At 39.4% G+C, this 23,592-nt stretch overlaps 1 protein-coding gene across 6 annotated transcripts in view; it reads right to left on the bottom strand.

The window, feature by feature from the left end:
- The window catches only part of Pde1c (phosphodiesterase 1C), a 530,439-nt gene that overhangs the window by 97,071 nt on the left and 409,776 nt on the right, over positions 1 to 23,592 (bottom strand). For all 6 annotated transcript variants that reach the window (XR_009590708.1, XM_060379957.1, XM_060379959.1 and 3 more), the window contains 3 exons: positions 6,381 to 6,494; positions 2,994 to 3,176; positions 2,052 to 2,118 (listed from right to left, as the gene is read on the bottom strand). Coding sequence is in view for 5 of the 6 variants with exons in the window: in XM_060379957.1 (XP_060235940.1) it covers positions 2,052 to 2,118; positions 2,994 to 3,176; positions 6,381 to 6,494 (364 nt within the window). In the remaining variant the exon portion in view is untranslated. The remainder of the gene's footprint in view (positions 1 to 2,051; positions 2,119 to 2,993; positions 3,177 to 6,380; positions 6,495 to 23,592) is intronic.

Raw genomic sequence — 23,592 nt, 5'->3', positions numbered from 1 at the left:
CCTCCATCCCAAAGGCTAGAGATAAACTGAAATTAGAAGGTAAGATGTTTCAGGTTGAGAAAGTACCAAGAGTGACATGCAGCCTAATTGAATTCTAGAACAAGTAGTTGTTAATTATTTGCTTATTTTGATGTTGTTTTATGCCATGTGCTTAAAGTAACTGCATCAGTTAACATGACATGACACAATGGTTATTTTAGTGAACAGAGATTTCTCAGTCTTTGAGAATTTTTTTTGAACTAGAAGCAGTCAGTACTGATTTCCATATAAACTTCAGCAGCTCAGTGCAAATAATCTTTTCCTCAACAGGTACAAGAAAGGAAAGGAGACTCCATCTCTGTGCTCCCTAACCCACTTCAGTCTTCTACCAATAAAAGGCAAGTATGGAGAGCTTTGTTCATGGTAGGAAGGACTTGAATTTTCTTGATCAACAGGAATGGTGTCAAGGGCAAAATCTTTGGTCTTAAAGCACACATCAACTGACACATGAAGGGCCACCATTTGGAGCTAACTGATCCCTGCTCTGACTAGTCCAAGTATCTTTCTCTTAGAAAGACCATGTGTACTTCTGAGAGTTCCTTTTTCTTAAGTGTCAAATAACAATTTGTCTACATAACAGGTTGCTCCACTTTTTAGTCTTTAGTTATTCATGGAAAAGAGACTCAAATTAGGAAAAAATACTCCCATTAACAGCTTACTATGCGTACTATCAGTGAGTGGCCTCATCTGTGTTTATGACAGAGGCAGAAATAAAGCTTTAAATAGTCCTCTAATCCTCCTAAGATTTACATTGAGTGTTTCAGTTCAATTATAAAAATCAATGCAATTTCATTGTGGGTACTAAGAAACAGGTCTCATGAAGTAGTTCTGCTGCCAAGCTGGGAAACATCACTGCAAAGTACAATGATGGGTGCATGTTTGAGGGCAGGGGGAGGAGGAGGGGCTCCTCATAGTATCCTTCCTTCTCTTAAGATAAGTCGAGGAAAGAAAAATGTAGACAGTAAAAAGAGAAACGTGAATCCTATAAACACAGTCAGAGAATGTCTCTGAACAAGAGGAAAAAAGCATGACTATATACTCAGAATGGCCCCTGTGGGGACTGTTTCTTACATGAAGCTATTTATAAAGCACTCACCACACCTACTTCCATGAATGGGTAATGTATCTTCTGAAAACATCATCAAATTATACTTGGTGCATGTTTCAGAGAAAGACAATACTAGAAGTCAGAATTCCACAATGCCGCTGCACAAAGGGACGGGTGCTAAGTGCAGACAGCATGAAATACTAACCAGCCCAAGATGCTGAGCCCTAGCAACCCCACCCTAGAACAAAAATGCACAAAGAACACTTCAGACCCCTGAATCTGACTCCATCCTTCCTAAAGGAACATGTCTCTGTGGGGCCTAGAAAAGTTATCATTTTCAGGATGGCTGGTGAGGGTTATCATGCAAGTTTCCTCCTGCTTAATTCAAAACCATATTTAAATGACTTCTTATGGAACCTTGGCTCCGTGAAAGTTTGGAAAAACAGCAGGATATCTGAAGAGGACAAGGGCTCTGGAGCAGACGATCATGTCATGAAATGTCACTGAGAACACACCAAGTGCTGGGAATACTGTGCTCAGGCCTCAACTCTAATCCTTGATACACTCTGATTTTATTTTTCTTCAAATTTTCTGGGTTGTTTTTTTAATGGGCTTGGAGTGAGCAGTATTGATATAATTACAATCAAAAAGTTTCTTCCTATGTTTAAATACTTTTCCTGTAATGTACCAGATCTCCTGTGGCTACTGCTTTATGAATCTCATCATTGCACATCACTGTGTAAAACCAAAATTCACACAGAGTTTAATTTAAAACAAACAAAAAAAAATGGGAGGTTAAAAACTGAGAGCACAGAACTACTATTAGAACTGATAAGAAAATAATAATGAAAGGTAGGAATAACAGAAAAGTACAGAAATGAAGCTCTATTGGTTTCTAAGGACAAATTTAACTGTAATCTATGTTTGTTTCTATTTACCCTAGATGCCTTCTCCTCAGTCTTACCTTTAATGCATCAATAACAGCTGGTGGATAGCTCAACCCAACCATGTTTGAGGTTCGTCTGTACATTCTGGCAAAGTTGGAAGAGAAAACAAAACGTGACAGCTTACAGCGACGTTTAGCACTTCAGAGATCTGCACACATAATGATAAGCAACAAACACTCAGGGTATCTGGTGACCCAAAGATCTTTAAACTCGAAAGTTACTCAAGTACCTCTGATGATGAATTCAAAAGAAATTAAGGCAACCTCAGACATACAAGCTACTGGAAACAAAATTAAATTAAGATTATGTGCCTCTTATTGAGCACAACAATACTGAAATGATAATGTGCTCTGGCAGCACTGGCTGAGGGATGGCAGGGACAGGGTACAGTACTGTATTTGATGATGGGCAAATGATCTGTGTGGAGGACACAACGGAAATGCTTCTTTCTAGAACCTCTAAAGGCAGCTGGTAAATGTCCCAGGTCAACTTTGAAATCATTACCATGAGATTTCTAAAATGTGTCACTGTGTAATAAAGAATAGAAAAATCAATGGGTCTATTTCATGTAGGGAACAATTAAGCATCAAAAAGCTGGTAAACAATGTCACAGAAAACTCAGAGCCCTTAAACAAACTGTGTTCTCCCTGGTTCAGCGACCTCAAAATACTACTGGTCTGTTTGGATGCTATCCATGTATTTGAAAAACATGGATCAGATGATTTCTGACTTTAAAAATGAGGTTGAACTTAATCTAGAGCTTCTTAAAATGTGAATTTTGAGCAAAGAGGAAAACTTGTCCTAGTGAGGTCATGGAGATTAAAATACCTGTTTCTACTCAGAATTTTGAGTTTTTATGAGAACGTATCAAAATTACATAAAGGAAAGGCTTGCAGTCACAGGACCTGGTATTCTTCTTGTTGTTTCAGCCCTTGCATAACAATGAGTTTCACCTTTACCTCTCCACAAATATTCCAGCTTGCACAGCATGGACGATGCTCTTGAACCTGGGCTTCTCATCGCTTCTCCTGAGCATCAACCCCATCTGCCGTGTAAAGGTAGAGGCCAGCCAGTCTCGGACCTCGGAAGGCACAGCATCTGACTGAATGTCACTAAGCTCATCCTCTGTGTCCAGGAGTCGCCTGGAAACAAAACACACAACCCAGGTATAGAGACTGAATCTCAGTCCAGAATTCTCTGTTGGAAATAGCTACCTTTCTCTACCCACCTGAAACTCAGGTACAAAAAAATGATGTAAAATGGGACACACCACAAGATCCAACTACACCTCTCTAAGCATATATCTGAAATATGTCCAGCTATATTGCAGGGACATTTGCTCAACCATGTTTGTAGCAGCTCTATTCATAATAGGCAGAATCTGGAAACAACCTAGATGTCCCTCAATGGAGGAAGTGATATAGAAATTGTAGTTGTAGTGCATTTACACAACAGAATACTACTCAGCTATTAAAAACAAGAAAATCATGAAATTTGCAGGCAAATAGAAAAGATCATCTTGAGTGAGGTAAGCCCAAAGCAGAAAGACACACATGGTATATACTCACTCATAAGGGGTTATCAGACATAAAATATAGGATAAACATACTAAAATCTATACTCCTAAAGAAGCTCAACAACAAGGAGGACCCTAGGGAAGATGCTCAATCCTCATTCAAAAGGGCAAACATGATAGACATAAGAAGCAGGAGAAGACAGGGAACAGGACAGGAGCCTTCCACAGAGACTCTCTGAAAGACTCCACTGATCAAGGTATCAAAGCGGAGTCTGAGACTCAGCCAAACTTTGGGCAGAATGAATGGAATTTTATGAAAGAAGAGGGAGATAGAAAGACCTGGAGGGGACAGGAGCTCCAAAAGGAGACCAATAGAGCCAAACAAACAAACAAAAAACACCACCACCACCACAAAAAAAAAAAAAAAAAAAAAAAAAAAAAAAAAAAAAAAACCCTGGGCACTAAGGGCCCTGCAGAACTGATACTCCAGCCAAGGAATATGCAGAGAGTACGTACAACCCCGGCTCAGATGTAGCCAATAGACTTGCTCTCCAAGTGGGGTCCCTAGCAAGGGGAGCAAGGGCTGTCTCTGGCATGAACTCAGTGGCTGGCTCTTTGATCACCTCCCCCTGATGGGGTAGCAACCTTGCCAGGCCACAGAGGAAGACAATGCAGCCAGTCCTTATGAGACCTGATAGGCTAGGGTCAGATAGAAGAGGAGGAGGACCTCCCCTATTAGTGGACTAGGGGCGGGGCATAGGAGAAGAAGAGGGAGGGAGGGTGGGATGGGGAGGAGATAAGGGAGGGGACCACAGCTGGGATACAATGTGAATAAATTCTAATTTATAATAATAATTAATATAAATATTTTTAAAATATTTAAAAAATGGGATACACATACACAGGTAGTAATGGACACACAGAGAGAAGGAGAGAAAGAGAGAGGTAGCAGTGTTTTGGCAAGGCCTGTGAAATCTTACACTGGTATGTCTCCTTTGCCTGAATTGGATATAGCCTAAAAGACACAAGTGTAAAAAAGTGCAAAAAGCTAAAAGCCAATCAATGTTAGTGTTGAGAGAAATGCATGAAGATAAAAATACTGTACAAATCACAGCACCTATGTACTTTAAAGCAATTATTTTAGATGATACCAACTGATTCCCTTTTAATTCGACCGGATATACTAGAAACATGAACTTCTACGTTCAAAGAAACTTTCCCAAACAGTGCAGTTCTTCACTTGATCCCCATGACCTAGGCTATCTGTGAACGTAGTGATCTGCCTGGCTTATTCAGACGTCACAGACTAGAAAGGAACAAATACAGTTATAATAAAGCCCCCCCCCCCCCCCAGTGAATGTCATCTACTTAAGCCCTACTCAAAATAAGCAGTTAAAGTGGACACCAATATAAAGCAGTTTTGTTGTTGTTGTTGTTTTTGTTGTTGTTTTTGTGTGTGTGTGTGGTTGCTGTTTGTTTAGATGTACTCATTTTGGGGAAAGGGGAAAAGATTGTGGCATCAAATTCCTGAAATTAGTAATGAATTGCATCATTAAATAATTTCAACAACTCATAGACTATAGTGAAATCCTTTCAGATTGAGTTCAGTGAAGCAAGACATCACTGATTCTGAGGAGCCTTGTTGGACTGGAGACTTTTCACAGTTGACATTCAACAGCTTCCAAAAGGAAAGTGTTTCCATTTCTTTCAAAAATATCAGAGATCAGACCTCTACTCTTGCCTGATGCGTCTAAAACAAAAAGGGGGAACTGTAAAGAGCTGCGGAATGCTGTGCCTTAAAGATGGAGCTGGTTTCCGCCTTCCACCTTCCCGATGGTGAGTGCTCTCTGTCACAAACAATTCCACATTTGGCTAAGGCTGAGGATCTGGCTTGCTTCCATGTATGTGGACCTATCTGCATTGCCCATGTGGCACGCCTGGGTTGGCTACCCAGAGGCTATTTAAGCTGTGGGCTGGCTTTCCCCAGGGTCAGATGATTATTCAAGGTTCCTGAATAAACTGCATTGAAAAAATAAATAAATAAATAAATAAATTTCAGTGCCTACAATTGCTATAGTACTTGTATAATTCAAGTGGAAATGTTTGCTGTGAGAAATACTAGGAACTTGATCACTTCAGGAACCTCCAGTTGCTGACAGAGATGATGGATTCAAACACACATTTTAGACTGACATGATGAGTACATAGACATCATAGTGGGACTCTATATCTAGGAAAAACTTTGCCAGGCTTTCCTAGCTGAGACTCCTAGATGCAGAGGACATCTAGGATGAAGGGCCACCTCAGCCACTTCCTAATCTGGTGGGACTTCCAGTGGATGGAGGGACAGCAACTTACCCACAAATCCTTTGACCCAAATCTACCTTGCCTCCAGGATGTGCAGGGATAAACAGGCCGGGGTAGGTTTGTAAGGTGGGGGTTTCTGTTTTCTGAGGAGAAGGGGGAAAAGGGTGGGAGGGTGAGACTGGGAGTAGATGAGAGAGGGGGCTATGATGAGGATGTGAAATGAATATATAAATAAATGTAATAAAGAAAAGAATTGCATTTTCTGCTGTTACACCATTTTATTGTCTATGTTGTAAGTTCTGTTGGACCTTTAATAGCTGAACGAGTAACAGTTCAAGTTCTTTCCCATTTCTTTGTATAAACTAATGTTTCAGAGTCAGTGATCTCAGTTTATGAGAGATTTCATGTCTTTTCACCCCCAGATCTGCCACAAGGGTAGGGGAGGGCGACTGGATGGGACACAGGGATAGGACTGTTTGGCAGAAAATCTAGCATTACTTTCTTAATCTCTTTTCTAACTTACCTTGTTTCATCGATATATACAGATTCAAGCACTGTGGCTGCATATTCCAGATTCTTCTTGAGATCTACCACAGAGGCCTCCCCTCGCTCTAACTGCTTGACCAAAGACCGTAACCTACAGGGGACCAGAGGACTTCATTAGAATAAAGGAATCAAAGAATAAATCTAAAACTATGATGACAGATTCTTTATAGTTTTGAACATCATTGTTTACTCCACTATATCTGAAAAAAAAGTTACAGTGCTAAAGTAGCAATTTATGAAATAACAAAACAAGAACAAAAATGTTCTCTAAACAGGCCCTGACCACACCCAACATTTTGCAGTACTCATTCATTGTTCTGGAGGTTCTAAATTACTGACAATTTTCTTCTTCTCAGATATGTACCTTTTAGTCCCTAATTGGCTATAGGAAAGACTGATAAGCAGCAAACACCACCAGACAAGATTCTCTGTTGAAGGCACTTTGTTCATCAGGGGATACAGAGAGCCATACCCCACAGCCTACAGATGTTTCAAGACTTATGGGAAGGTATGGAGTTCCACTATAGTCACAGAAGGCTATGAAAAACTTACATGCAAGCAAATTAAGTTAGAAGACAGGAAGAATGCCCCTAAGAAGAAGAGCAATAATGCAGTCATCAAAAATGGGGATGAGGAGGGGAGTAAACTGAAGCTTCCAGATCATTCAAGAGAAGAGAAGCACTTTCTCCCTACACAGAAATCACTGGAACAGAGAAGGATACTGTGTTTAAAGTTAACAACAGGCCTGCAGGTGATCAAAGTGCAATAATTGGGGCTGTAGAGGACAAACACCTATTCAGGTTGTTTGACAGACAATGGTATTAGAAAAAAAAAAAAAACAAACAGAACTGGAAGTCAACTGCGGGTTTGAGTTTTGCTTTGCAAAGTATCCACTATGTACATCAACTAAGCTAGATAACTTCTTTGAGGATTATAAAATAGAACAACATGCAACACAGTTTGAAAGTTGACCTAAAGATCAAATGTCAGTGATAACAGATAGACTCTGAAATTCTTGGTAATTCTGTAAGATGCTATTGATATAATTATTCTCATTATTGTTAGTCAAAGGTCCTGACCCTCACAGGTAACTAGACAAGAAAAGTCTTGGCGAGACACTTAAGATTTGTGTCACATCTCCATTTTATGTAAGTTTATGCAATCTCCCTCTCCTGATTTCAAAGTATCTACAAGCTTGCATTAGCAAGAGAGGATAGGTGATGAGGCCTGCCCTTGAATCTTGAGACTTAGGACACTTTGGCTATCCTAACACCCCAGTACTTGGCAGGCTTTACACTATTCTTCACATGATGTTTATGAAAATGACTCAATTTTTTTGAGAAAAAAATAATCCTTAAATCAAGCTTGAAACGTGGGCAAAAGAACTGGTTATCCAAGTATTAAGTATCCCAAGAATTTCAGTAGTTGAGGGTCATCTCTACTGTGCTGGCAGTGTCCAACAGACAGAGAGATCTCTGCAGGTCTGAAGGTGACCATCATCCTTGTGAGCTATACTTGTGAGCAGTATTAGGAAGTATACTAGACAGTCAGCACAAGACAAGATGTTGGCATGGGAGGTACTCTCATTCATACCCAGTGGACAGCCTGTCTGCCAAGGGATAGAGAGATTTCCTTAAGGAAAATCCTTAAGGAGCCCAGCTACTTTTGACTAAGACCAGATACTCTTTAGCAAAATACATTCCCAGCTAAGCCTGCTTCCAATGCGGATTCTCTCTCAGGATCTCAGACATGGAAAAACTGTTCCGGCTCTTAGCTGGAACAGTAAACTGAGAAAAAATTCAAACTTTAAAAACATTCTGCTTTGTTTTGGAGATTAAAGATTCTACCAAGAATTTAGCATGAATGTTTTGTTAGGTCCCATCTTAATCCTTGAAACCTCAGAGCAAAGGATAAAAATAGAAAAAAATGAGGGGAACTGTGACTAATAAAATAAAACCGGAAAGTAGCACCTTCTAGCAACATTTTCCAGGGGATTAAACAGAAGCAGCTTTAATGAAAATAAAAATGTGGTAGGCTAAAGAAAACACAGATAAGCAAGTAAGAACAGATCAAGTAAAACCATCCCCCCAAGAAAATGAAATGAAAAAAAAAAAAACCCTCAACATACACCATTATACTTTTTTATTCTAAAGAATAAGGACAAGACAGAACTTGGACAGGTTTAAGAAAAGAAAACATAGTACTTTAAAAGTAGCAAAATTTCAGGACTGAAGAAATGTCTCAGTGGTTAAAAGCACTGGTTGCTCTTGCAGAGGAGCTAGGTTCAATTCCCAGCACCCACATAGAGCTCACAACTGTTTACAACTCCTCTTCCAGGGGATCCAACAACACCCTCATACACACATACATGCAGGCAAAACACCAATGCATGTAAAATAAAATAAAAAATTAAAAGGAGAAAAATAATAATAAAAAGTAGCAAATATTCAAGCTGTCCTTAGGCTTCTACCCTATCACACACCAGAAAGCAATTTAACAGTGGCACCAACTTTTTTGAGGACAATGTGGTGTAATTAAAGACACCCATATGCTTGTGTAGAAGGATCGCAGTGTATATGTGTGGACAAATGCAAAATGTGCTAATTTCATATACTTTCCAGAAAAGAAACAATCAGCTGTAAGGCACGCTCTGCAAAGTGCTTTGCAAGCACAGTATGCTAGTGGTGTTCAGTTAAACGGCTCGTGGATGCAGAGCCTGGATTTATCTACAAACTTTAGTAAGCAGACGACTTTTGTAGAAGTGACCAATGAGACAGATGCTCCAAACACAGGGACAACGGAAGAGGAAAGTGAGCAATGTGAAACAAGCTCCCATTTCTATTAAAAACACCACCTGTGCAGCCCTTGTGGGGTAAATAACCAGAGCACAACTGAAATAGCGAAGTGTGTCAGAGAGATTGTGGCTCATTCCCCTCTTTTTAACCACTCTTGCTTCCAGGAAAGCACAATATCAAGAGACTCAAGCAGTCAGGAGCCTCCGGTTGCCCTTCCTTGGGAAGCAGCCCCAGCTGAAGGCACCCTTCATCTGAAGGCACCCTTCATTTGAGAGTAAAAGCACCACTCAGAATCGTCCCAGCAGGCACACGTGTGGGAAGCCCCAAGCTTTGCCCCAGTGTCCGCAGAAAGTCAGCTGTGCAGGGGACCAAGTTATTGAACTTCACACATCCAGAGAAGAATTCACACACAACGAAATTCTAGAACTCGAAAGGGTCCAAATATTGACATCTTCCCTAGTTTTCTAGGATCTGAGCTAGGCTGAAGATGCATCCTGGCAGAGATCATGAGGAACCTGGCAGGACCCGCAGGTTTGAAAAAAAAAAATCATCCAGCTGACATTCACCTCTTTGGATTTAATGATAAACAACACAAGAATATCCGACGGAAGAGTCAAAAATGAAGCTTTGTTGATAGCACACAGAATGCAGAGAAGGCGCTCACTGCCAGAAACAAGAAAACTTGCCAAGGGAACATCTGCTAGGAACTCCATAAAGTTCAGGAAAGCATAGATTTGTGGAGTAGGATTGATGTAAAAAAGTGAACATATTGAGACAAAAGAAAAACTTAAAGGGGGAAAAAAGACCATAGAAAAGACCATAAGAGGGTGTGTTTTGTTTGTTTGTTTAAAGAAATGGTTAGCCCTTGGTTGGAATATCAGTTTCAGGAAGGACCCCTGTGCTCAGATTTTTTGGTTCTGTTGCTCTCCTTATGGAGTTCCTGTCCTCTCCAGATCTTACTGTTTCACATGGAGATAACCTAAGACCCCTGCACAGATGTAGCCCATGGCAGTTCAGTATCCAAGTGGGTTCCATTGTAATAGGAACAGGGACTGTCTCTGACATGAACAGATTGGCCTGCTCTTTAATCACCTCCCCCTGAGGGGAAAGCAGCATTACCAGGCTACAGAAGAAGACAATGCAGCCACTCCTGATGAGACCTAATTGACTAGGATCAGAAGGAAGGAAAAGAAGTCCTCCCCTATCAGTGGACTTGGGGAGGGGCATGCATGCAGAGGGTGGAGGAAGGGAGGGATTGGGACAGGAGGAGGGAGGGAACCACAGGGGGGATACAAAGGGAATAAAGTGTAATTAATAAAGAATAAACATCCTATGTTTAGCAACTTTCTAAATGGCCAGCTCCCATTTGATACAACACCCAGAGTAGACAAACGCTAGACAAACGCTAGAGCTTCAGGCAACCGGGCTCACATAGTGTTGAGTTGGGACTGTTGACCCGTTGGCCCCTCGGTCGGTCTACCTCCTCTAGCTCTGTATTTCTCTCACTTGAAATGTGCTACATTGATGAAGCTGCTCTTCCTTAGGTAGAATAGCTTCAAAGTAGCTTCTCAGCTGCTAAACAAAAAGGACCACTAGTCTCAAAAATTAATATAAAGTTGCTTTAAAAACGGACCTTTCTTCATCTCATAGTGTAGGTTTCTTCTAGACCTGAGTCTGTTTCACCACTGGCTGTCTCAAAAGTAACTGGAAGCTTTTATACACCCATTTAAACGTATTTCTGTTAATCTTAGAGGCAATTTATTGGCGCAGGAAAACTTGGATAGCCTCATGTGTTTTCCTTCTGAAGTGTATCTGAACATTTTTTTTCATAGAAATTTATTCCACAAAGAAGCTAAAGGCCAGGTCCCATTTTAGGGGGCAGCCTATATTTTAAGAAAGATGGATATCCAGTCCATCTACAGGCGAGTGAATAATAAAAATGTGCTACATTTATACAATGAAATATCGATCCACTGTTTGAAATATGAAATTCATAAGTAAATGGATGAGCTAGAAAAATAATCAACCTGAGTGAGGTAACCCAGACCCCAAATGATAAATATTGTATGTTTTCTCTTATTTGGCTTTTAAGCTTTTAACATATGTGTTACAATGCAAACAACCACAAAGGTTAGATACACAGTAAGCGACCAGCAGAGAGTATGGTATGTCCAAGGAAGAAGAAATAGAATGTAGTGTTCCTGAGAGATATAGGGGAAAGTAGAATAGGAAGATTAAATGAGGAGGTAGATGGGAGAATGGGAGAGAAAAGTAAAGGTGGAAATATGGAAAGTGATAACTGATATTAAAGGCCTTATGAAAAACCATGCGGAAGCACATGTCTGTAGAGGCTTCCGTGTGTGTGTGTGTGTGTGTGTGTGTGTGTGTGTGTGTGTACTGTGCACACTTTAGGGGGAGAAAGGTAATCATCCATGTCACAAATCTACAAATGCTGAGGCAGCAACCTGCCTGCAATATGTATTGGTGCAACAGTGGCACAAATGTTACAGGAGTAACCAACCACTTTTAAAAAAAAATCCCATTTAAGGCCTATTCCATGAGATCGAACCCATACCTGACACCACTAAAATTTCCAAGAATCTCAACCCTTGCTTTCTTTTTGCCGTAGATGGGGAATTAACACAAATACCCACAGCTTACAATGTATAACAAGTGAGAGACTTGGGAGTACTCGGTCCTAAATGAGACGTCTTTATTGGTCACCCTCCACCCCCTCCACCCAGCTTTATGCACCTATACAGAAAAGGAGGCAGGAAGATTTTTAAAGGAAACAGAGTCCTCCAGAAACAACAGGACTGATACACACACAAACCCACAGAGACTGTGGCAGCACGAACTAGACCTAGGCCCTCTACAAAGATATAGCAGATGGGCAGATTAGGCTTCATGTGGGTTCTTTAGTAAGGGAAGTAGGGACCGGACATGGGCTCACTTGCCAGCGTTTTTATCACTTCCCCCTGGCAGGACTGTGTTGCCAGGCCACAGAGGAAGAGGACACATTCGGTCCTGATGCAACTTGATGAGCTGGGTAGGATGGGAAAAGGAGCTCCCCTTTTCTGAGCAAAAGGGAAGATGGAGGGGAGGTAGAGAGAAGGTGGAACTGGGAAGGAAGGAAGGATGGGGCTACAATCAGGATGTAAATTTAATAATAAAAAAAAGAGTTTCCACCTAGCAGTGTATCAAAGCAGATACTGAGAGTCATAACCAAACCTTCGACAGAGTACAGGAAACCATATGAAAGAAGGGAGAGTTAGCATGACCTGGAGAGGACAGGAGCTCTACAAGGACCAAATACATCTGGGCACAGGGGTCTTTTGTGAGACTATATCTCCAACAAAGGCCCATGTATGGAGATAACCTAGAACCCTGCTTGGATGTAGCTCATGGTAGCTCAGTATCCAAGTGGGTTTCCCTAGTAAAAGGAACAGGGACTATTTCTGACATGAACTCAATGGCTGGCTTTTTGACCTCCCCCCGACTAGAGGGAGAAGCAGTCTTGCTAGGCCACAGTCTTGCTAGGAGGACTTTGTAGCCAGGTCTGAAGAAACCTGATAAACTAGGGTCAGATGAAAGGGGAGGAGGTCCTCCCCTATCAGTGGACTTGGAAAGGGGCAGGGAGGAGTTGAGGGAGGAAGGTGGGATTGAGAGGGAATGAAGGAGCGGGATACAGCTGGGATACAAAGTTAATAAACTGTAACTAATTAAAAAAATAAAAATTTAATTTAAAAAAAATGTTAAAAAAAAAAAAAGACTGTGGCAACATGTGTAAGGTCTGCACAGGTTCAAGCCAGATGAGGTCCCATGACTAAGAGGGGGAGGTGGACACAGGGTACTACCTGTAAAATTTTATTTGTAATTGATACACGATACAAACAAAACAGTTTCCTAAATAGAATCTCATGGAGTATATTAACCACATTTTAGGGCAGGCCTCATGCCCAGGAATAGTTGGATAACACAATTAACATACACACACACACACTCTCTCTCTCCTCTCTCTGCGCATGGGGCAAGGATGTGACAGAGCCTTTTCTTTCTTTTTTACATTTTTCTTCAATTTTTTTGTTTTGATTTTCGTTTTTGTGGTTTTACCTTTTGTTGTTTTAAAGAGAGAGAGAAAACCATCAAGTCGGATGAGGATAGAGGTAGGGAGGGATCTGGGAGTAGTCAGGAGAATTGGAAAACAACTATTCAAATACATTATATGAAGATTTAAGAAGGAGAAAGCCCAAGCGAGGGAGGGGAAAAAGAAAGAAGGAAAAGCTATTGTCTTGTACCGAATCAGCATGTCAGTTATTTTTGCCTTTTCTTTATGCTTCATCCTTTTTTTGCAGAATTGTTAAAAACTGCTTCATTAAAAAGGAATAAGTAAGGACAAAAAAACAATATAAGTATGATTCAGCATATTATGTTCTATAAAAGATCTGAGATGCAAAACTATATGCACACACCTCAAATTATATTGAAAGATTCACTGAAGCAAAATCTTGGAGACTGGAAATACTTGAAGGTTGGAGCAGGTATTGATTGCAAGTGAGTAAGAGATATATTTTGAAGTTGGGAAAGTTGTAACTTTTTATTACTTACTTTTATTTCTTATTAGATAATCCCCAAGAAATAAAAATACAATATTCTTCAGGTGTGTGTAAAAAACAGAAAGAAAGAAAAAAGAAAAGAAAAGGAAAGGATATACAACTTTTTACTAGTTCTCAAAAAACTTCTAGTCTAAGTATTTAATTAGAATTTATTTCATGAGAACCCAAAATGAATTCATGAAGTAAAGAAAAAAGGATGGAGGGAGAAGCAGGGGAAGGGAAGATTAAAGGAGAGAGGGAAGGAGGAAGGAGAGCAAAGGAAATATACAACAATAAAAATAGTCTGTCAGTATTCATAGTTTCCAGCACTCCATCCATTTCTGTCATTGTGGCTGCCAGGATAAATGTACAACACCATTTTAGGAAGAGTTTGTGTTTTCAAGCCTTGGCATCATGCCTCTGTGTGGCTGTGCATCAAGTCGCTGAGGATGAGCTACTGCATCTTCATATGGGTTGTCTGTTTCTTTACACAAACCCTCTGCTGGCTGTGAGCTGCTTTCTTGCAAAGCATTTGATGGCCTGCAGCATCAGCTCAGCCCTATACACATTCAAGTCCAGAGCAAATTACAGAGACCCCTGACCTGAGCCAGTATGTGTGATGCATGAAGTTATCAGAGGGTTTAGATATAATAGGAGTGTGCACAAGGCCCTGTATACAAACGCTAGCAAGATAATGCTCATAATAATAATAGGGTATGTGAGAAGTCTTCACTAATTCAAATAATCAGTAAAGTATGCCTTCTAAAAAAGACATTAAAATAAGAAAAATACGTGAGAATAATTTTTTTTTAAACTGAGTTTCTCTCTGCAGCCTTGGCTATCCTGGACTCACTTTGTAGACCAGGCTGTCCTCCTTCTCATAGTTATCTACCTGCCTCTGCCTCCCTCAGTGCTGAGACTAAAGGCATACAGCACCACCATGCTCAGCTGAGAATAATTCTTAGAAAAGATTTAAAAGTTCTAAATATGGATCAGCAAAATGACTCATGCCCTGAAGGTGGTTGCCACCAAGCCTGATAGAAGAGGAAGAGAGGAAACCAAAAAGAGGAAAAGAAGCAATTTTATCCTATAGAGCTAGCAGGTAGAATGAGAACTCTCTCAATTTATCCTCTGAGGTCCACATACATGTTATGACATGCCCATGCACACTCACAAAAGAATAATTTATGATAAAAACACATTGCATAGACTTCTTAAAGAATCAATCAGCAAAATATTTTAAACATGAAATGATAAAATCCTGTATGTATAAGAAAACTGTAATATCTTACCAAAAGAATTTTAAATAGTCTAAGTGGAGTGATAATCCATGTTTATAGAAACATACCATGTTAGAAGAAGGAAGTCACCCTAAAGTTATCTGTAGATTCAATGGAATGCCTAGTACAGTTCATCTGATGAAAACTGAGAGAGTAAGTCTAAAATTCATTGAGAAATGCAGAGAAACAGACAATATATTTTAATTTATAAAAGAACAAAGTTGAAGGATTCAAATTCTCAAACATTTAAGATTTACTACATATCATTTAATTCTGGGCCTGATATCTCTGCCACTTCATTCTTTCAGTTTGTTTTACTCAGCACCAGCTAGTGAGTCAGTAGATACACATACTTAGTTCTGTACTAATCCAAGTACAATGTGAGGAGACAAACAAATCTGCTAAAGAAGAAAGAGAAAGAAGAAGAGGTAAAGGAGGGGGAAAAGGGATGGAAGAGTAGGAAAAAGAATATGAAGAGAAGAAAGGAGAGCAGATAAGAAGAGATGGAGCAAAGGAAGCAGGAGGAGAAGAGGGTAAGGAAGAAGGGGGAAAGGAGGCTGCTGCCATTACCAGATGTAAATTACTTTTGAGTTACCCTGTCTTAAAGCGATGCCTTGTGGGTGGGAGAATGAGGTGCATTTGTGTACCAGCTGGACACAGTGAGCAGCAATCACAGAAATCACCATTTGCTCCAAAGCAGCCCCACAGTCTTAGAGATTACAGGAGGTATTACAAGCCACTTAACATGTTAACCCATCTCGAGTTTCTAGCACTGATCCCACGCTTTGGACCTCTTGTGAAACACAGTGAGTGCTGTGGTTTAGACAGAAACCACCACCAAGTCATTTTGGGCTCATTTTGGTGAGGATGTGTTCCAGAACGTCTTTGAACTCATCACAATCATCACCTCTGTGCCTCTGGTTTCAAGTTATTTACCACACCCGGATTCACTGTTGGAGAAAGCACACTAGCATTGATCTGCAAGCCTCTGTCCTGAGGGCTAGCTCTCATATTATCAGAAGGTGCAATGCAGATGAATATTTGAAGTAAATATGCTGTACATAGACAAGGGACTTTTCAGCGATAAAGAATGAAGTTATGCCACTTGCTTGAAAAATAAGTGCACCTGGAGGTAGTTATATTAAGTGAATTAAGCCAGTCTCAGAAAGAGAAATGCATATTTTTCTCATCCTATATTTGATATAGATTCATTAAAATAACATGTTTATATGACATGATAGAAGTGAAATTGTCTAGTGGAACAAAGGAGACTAATGGGGAAGAAGAGCGAGAAAGGAGGTAGGAGGTCAGGGGAGCATATGCTCAATGAACAAAATGTACTTGCGTAAAAACATTCTTTTTAAGTAAAAATATTCTTATCTAACATAGTACATACAATGAATATACACAATGAAAATTTTTAATTAAAAATTACATGTATATACCCTGCTGATTTGAAGATGATTACACAAAATGTGTAAATATTCTTACATTGCTTTTAAACTCGCATGTGTGCACACAGGGTTAGAAGTAATTGTGGAGAATGGCAAATTCTGAACTTTCAGGTAGAAGATGAATGTCCTTGTTCAAAACAGCAAACAATATGTGTGTGTATGTGTGTGTGTGTGTGTGTGTGTGTACCCTTTAAAAGAGGTGTCATCTAAGATAACATACAAGGAAATACAGGCTTCATGATCAGCAATCCTGTGTACAGCTCCTTCCCCAAATATGCAGGCCTCCACCTATAGGGCTGAACCTGATTTACAACTCACTGTCTGCAGGCTGTCACTGAGAAAATCAGCAAGCCTTATCAGGACTGAAAAACTTCACAGGAAGGTGTTTGAGTCCATTTTATGATGTGAATCTATGACAGGGCCTATTCCATTGAAAGATAAGGCACTGTAACTGATTGTATACCACCCCACCCCTCCATCCAAGTCACTATTTAATAGAAGTTTTATCCGGGGCTGAACCCTACATGCTACAATACCAACTAGGCAAGATGTGGCAACTAGTGCAACAGTGGCTTGCTGTTCTAGGAGTAACCTGCTGTTCTGTTGATTGGATTTGAGCCCTGTTCCACAGGAGGAAAATAATGCTTGGCACTGAAAACATGGTTAAAACCTGTGGCTAAAAAAAAGCATAAGGCTGATGGGAGAACCTTTTGGTGTTGATGATATTCTCAAACTGCCTCCTAAGTATCTACGTTTTTATTCATGAAAACTTGTGTCGCTCTCAACCTTGGGCAAAGAAGCTTCTTACTCTGTTGGATAGTGGTTAATAAAGAGATACACAACTGTTCCATTCTCTGGAGTGAACTTATTTGCTACCCAAGTTAATTCCCATGTCACCACTACTGCTGCATTAGACTCCAACCTGTGGACTCTGGGTCTACCTTTTACTTAAGATTCCACCTCACAGCATGAGGGTTGTGTTTTCCAGGTCTAACCTCAGCAGTAAAAGGCCATGCTGAGTTCTGCAATAGCCAGTCTTTGCCTTGTTCTCAGTGTGGCAGCACTGAAGGTTCATCTCCCAGTATACAGTCATTGCACTAGGCCTCATAGGGTATCTGCTATGACTTTTTAAAGCCCTGGCTTTGGACGTGTCCTGCTTCCCATCACCAATTACCTTGCCCTGGAAATCTACACATATTTGATTTATCAATGAAAAGTCTGGTGTAGATTGGTATCTACATGTACTTTTTAGTCTATTGAATCCTTTGAGGGCAGGCGTTCTTAGGTCCAAAGGATACTATGAAGATATATACATGTAGATAAGATTTAGACAATTGCTACTAGGTAATACATGTTATATAAATGTTATATTTATTTTCCTCAACAAACATTGATAGTATTTTCCTTGAATCTTAGTATCATGGCTGCTGCTCTTTAATTACATACAGATGAGCAAGGAAAAGCATGCAGATTTATAATAATAATAGCACGGGAGGCTTTAGAAAAGAAGATCAAAAGAAATGCATTCTGCTAGGGTGTAACGAGGGGTGGACGTAAGTGGAGAAAGATGACTAGTGCACACAAAAATATGGGCTGATGGTCACAAACTGGGAGGACTTGGCTAGGCCAGAATGCTCCAGTTATTCTCTGTGTCTTGGGAGAGAATGAGCATTTTCCCCCTTCTGACAAAAGGAAGCAGCTTCTTGAATGAGGTTCCTGTGACCTGGCCCTGGGGAGGAAGGAGAGAAAAGTCTATAGAGCAACATCCCTGCCATTTCTCAGATGGAAAAGTGTTGTTATTTCATGGTCGATATCCTGAGCTGGGGTTATTACCACCACTACTTTATAACTAACATTTCTCCAGTAAGCAAGTTATAGGATCTCTGAGGATGAAGACTATGTCTCAAGCCAAGATGATCAAACAAAACTAAATGATACGGTACTTCAGAAAGGCAGCTGGAAATATTATGGGGACAGTTATACACAGGTAGAAAGTAAGGTCTCAGAAATCACATTGACTGCTTTGGGGTATAAAGTCAGTTAAAAGTCAGGAAATAAAACAAAACTGTCATCTACCCACAGTATAGGTTCTACAGTCTATTTTTCTTAATTATTATTACTCTTCTGAGGTGAGAAAAACCTATGTATTTATGCTGAATTAAGCTTATATTAAGTAAATTAACATCTGTGTAGGCACAAACAGGATAGCAGAACCTTGGCACTGTTTGTTTGTTCTTGTATTTTCAGTTATCCATGAGTCTGACTCTGAGATACAACAGAAACACAGACAGAGCCCACTGCCACACACTAGCTTACATACTAGAGACTGTGATAGGGAGTATTCCCTATTTGAGAATCAAAGATGTGTTTGATAATGCACTCTAAATTCCCAGAGGTTGGTTTTGAGGGGGAAAAAATAAGATTTTAGTAGCTATTGATTGCATTTCAAGGTCTGGGAGCTCCTTTCAGGATTCAGTGACTTTTCACCAATGCAGCCATCAAATGAGTTTTGCTCTTTAAAGCAAATTAATGTCAACCTAAGTATGAATGAGTCAGACCTGTGACTCTCCCAGAACCAGGCTTTATTATGTTGCTGACAGCAAGCCTTGGAGAACCCATTTTAGGCTTTGTGAATATGCTGTGAATAAGCCTGCTAGAGAAATGGTTTATTTAATGACTTAATGACATTTTCTCGAGACTGGGTTGGGATAAGTTTTTTTTTTTAACATAATGAATACAAAAAAATGATCGAGACATGGAAAAATCATGAAAATTGAGCAATAATGTCTTTCCTTCCAGCCATTATTATATTGAACGTATAGCAGAGACCTGGCACGCCATCAATCCTGATCCACACTGTCGTCCTCCGAGTTTCTTACTAGCAAACACTCTTCAGTAAAATACTCCCCTTCAGTCATGAAGCCTTATCAAGTAAACTCTTAAAAAAATACCTACACCTGTGCTCTGGAAAAATCCAGCAGGAAGGAAAAGAGTGAATAGCTAAGGTTCAAGTCATTATCTCACTTAAAACCTATAGTAATAACATAATAATGTTGAAGCTACCCAAGCCCCATTGATCTGTTAATGACATTTAGTATCGAAGACATATCCATTAGTAAGTCACGGAGATTTTATAAAAGTCAAGGTGATTAGACCCCCTTAATTAGAATGTAAATTTATTTATTGATATATCAAACAGATCTATGAGTTGCTGCTGATTTTTCAGCAAGCTCATTTTCTATTTCAGTGATATTAAATATTTAACAGAATCCCCTACCTCATTTGCAGTTACTGTGTGCTGAGCTCAAATGAGAGATGGTGAGGACAGCTGTTCACAGGTTCCTTTCAATCTGATTTCAAAGTTTTGGAAATGGAATAATTCATATTAAACAAAATTTACAACTAAGTGCCAACTGAGGTGAAATGTTTGAGTGTGTATTTATTTATACATATGCACAGGTTAGTTCTGTAGGCTCATAAACACCCATGTAATTTCTCACACATCCTGTTGTAGAGTATGTGAGGAGGCAGGCCTGAGAGAGAAAAGGGAGGGAAGGAGAGAAAGGAGAGAGGAGAGGAAGGAAGAGAGAAGAGAGGAAGGGAGAGGGAGACAGACAGAGACACACAGAGATAAACAGACAGACAGAATGAAAGACCGACACTGAGTTGAAAAACAGCTCTTCTTGTTGAGGTAGGGGAGACATAACGCCCACTGAACAAGCCATTTTCTTTTTTACGCCTCTAACTCCCAAGGCTCTTTTCTCCAACCTGGGGTGTTAGTCAGGTTAATCAACACCAGCCCGTGTCAGTTAGGCTTTCTAATTAGCATTGACATTTCTTTCCTCCTGTCATAACTTCTCCTCTATTGTTGTTGTTACATTGTCTTTTCATTTGTTTATTTTTTTCCTATTGCTAGGTAGAAAGGTTTTGGAGAGGAGCAAAGGTGAGCCCATGGGCTTAGTTTATTTAGTTTATTGCATGTAAGCAAGGGGCTGCATACAGAATATGGGGTTTCTTCTATTCCAGTTTGAGCTGAGACAGCTAACATCCAACTGGAGCACAGATGAGATAAGCTAGAATGGCATCACTCCTCTCATCTCCTCTCTCTTGGACCAGGTTATAAACAAATAATAATGATAATTAACAAAGATACAAATAAATTAAGCTGATATGAGACTGGAACTCAGAACTGGGTTTACATCTACTGCTCAGGCATGGAGGTTGACATGAATGTAGGAGACACAAAGCACTCTTGGAGACAAGCCCTCATAGCAGCTTCCTCTTCTTCACACTGCAGCATCCATGATATAATCTGAAAGGTACCTGTAGTTGTTGAAATGTGTTTTCTATATTAGTATGTGGTCTGTTTGATTACATACAGATGAGCAAGGAAAAGCATGCAGATTTATAATAATAATAGCACGGGAGGCTTTAGAAAAGAAGATCAAAAGAAATAGGTGACATTCAAATTCTTCATCTTGAGCGCGACAAAGAGAGGTATTCCCTCAATGGCCAGCGGTCTGGTGTTATCTGCTGAGTCATTCCTGGAAGTTGAGCTGACAGCCTACTCTTCCCACACTTCCAAGAATACATGAACACTTAACACTGTCTATCAGATTCTCCTCTTCTTAAAATAACTACAGGATTTTTTGCTGCCTGTAACTTAATTCTGGAGCAGATGTGGAGTAATGAATGTGAAAGTGGAAGAATAAAGTTCATTAAAAAACAATACCAATAGTCTCACAAATCCATGGAACTTTCCCTAAAACAGACCACATACTAATATAGAAAACACATTTCAACAACTACAGGGAAATTGAAATAACTCTTTATATTTTCTCTGACCACAGTAGTATAAAGCTAGACATGAACAACAAAAGAAACCACAGAAAATATACACAGTCATGGAATTTAAAAGCACATTATTGAATGGTGAATCAGTCATTGAACAAAAAAATCAAATGAAAATTAAAAATTCCTATAATTAAATGGAATTGAAAATATAACCAAATCAAAATCTGTGCCTACAATGAAAACAGTCCTAGGAGAAAGTTTATAGCTCTAAGTGCTTACACAAAACAAACAAAAACCAGAGAAAATCTACATTTTAATGATATACCTTATAAAGCTCTGAAAAACAAGACAAGCCAAAATCTCCAAACACTATATGAAGATAAAATAATTGAGATCACAGAAGAAAATCAATAAAATAAAAACAAACAGCCCCCAAAAGAAAAGAATACAAGGAGCTAATGAAATTAAGAGCTATTTCTTTGAAAAGAAAAATGAAGATGACAGACCCTTGGGCAAATTAAAGAGGAAATAAAGAAGTAACAATAAAATTGGAGATTAAAGGAGAGACATTACTATTAACAGTTACCAACAGAAATCAGAAAACCATAAAGACGTGAATGAAAAATCTATATTCCACTAAATTGAAAAAATTAAAAGAAATATATAAATTTCCAGATGAATGTGACCTATTAAAATTAAAACATAGATGGAATAAATGATTTCAACAAATCCATAACCATCAAAAAGACTAAAGCAGTAATACAGTTATCTCACCAGAATTCCACCAGAACTTCAAAGAAGAGCTAATGCCCATATTAATTAAATTTTCCCATAAAAGAGAAAGAAAAGGAATACTCTTCTTATAAAGTCTGTATTACCTTCATACTAAAGCCAGATAAGAGCCAATAAAAAAGAAAATTACATACTGGTCTTCCAGATGAATACAGATGCAAGAGTTCTCAAGAAAATATTTAGAAGCTGAACTCAGGACCACATCAAATGTTCATTTGTTATGATCATGCTGGATTTTATTAAAGAGATATGGGGATGATTCAACATATGCAAATGAATAAGTAAGTCATTGCAAAAATGGACCCAAGGATTAAACTCATGTGATGGTCTCAACAGACAATAAACATAGTAGGCCATTAACAAAATCTAATATCCTTTCATAATAAAAGTTATGGGTCTTAGGGTTGAGTCTGACATTTGGTTGGACATTCTCTCAGTCCCTGCTCTATCTGTTCTATTTTTGTCCCTGCAGGTCTTGTAGGAAAACACTAGGAGACTAAAAGACCTCCTGAGCTCATAGATCAGAAGGTTCACTGTAGTGAAAATAGTCATCCTACCAAAGCAATATTCAATGCAATAGCAATCAAAACTCTAGTGATATTCTTTATGGACAGAAAAACAATGAAAATTTATATGACAGGAAAAACAACAAAGGACAGCATAAACAATCTTGAAAAAAAATTGTGGAAGATATTGTCATACTACAGAACCATACTAATAAAAACAGCATGGCACAAGTAGAGAATCAGACACATAGACCAGTTGTGTAGAACAGAGGATCTACACAATTCAGCTGCCTGATTTTTTTTTTTCAAATGATTTCAAAAACACATAGTGGAGAAAAGACAACAGCTTCAAAATGATGCTGGAAATACTGGATACCAACATGTAAAAGGATGAAACTAGATCCTTTTCTGTAACCTTGGACAAACCCAACTCCAAATAGATCAAAGATCCCAACATTAGACCTCATACTTTGAAACTGCTAGAGGAAAAAGTAGAGACTATGTTTCAGCTCATAAGAACATCAATGACTTTCCATTTTCAGAATGTTTGCCTGCATTACATCTACACAAGACTGGATCAGTAAACATTCAGTAAACTTGACTGTGGAACTCATAAGGCTCTGCTCTGCCTGACTCAGGGGGCTAATAGCAGTCAGGGCTGTTGGATGAGAGGAAGTCACTGTCTTCAGTGATAGAGCCACAGGTAGTTTGAGTGACTTGCTTTAGTGAACAGCCTCAAATCCATGTCCAGGTTAATCCCGAGTTAAATTCAGCATGTCACAAAGCAAAACAAAAAGATATGAATGTGGGATGAGGACTTGGTAAGAAGGGGGATTTGTAGGAAGAATGAGGGTAAAGAGGGAGAAAAGGTGGCAGGAGGATAAAGATGCCGTGTGGGTAGCAGGGATAAAAGGAAATGATCAAGTGTAGAAAAAGGATGAGGAGGGTGGAAAAACCAGTGTGACTACAATGT

The sequence above is a fragment of the Meriones unguiculatus genome, chromosome 3, assembly GCF_030254825.1.
Source record: "Meriones unguiculatus strain TT.TT164.6M chromosome 3, Bangor_MerUng_6.1, whole genome shotgun sequence".
NCBI classification, from domain to species: Eukaryota; Metazoa; Chordata; class Mammalia; order Rodentia; family Muridae; genus Meriones; species Meriones unguiculatus.
The sequence above is the reverse complement of the archived record's forward strand: the minus strand, read 5'-3'. Positions and strand labels throughout refer to the sequence as shown.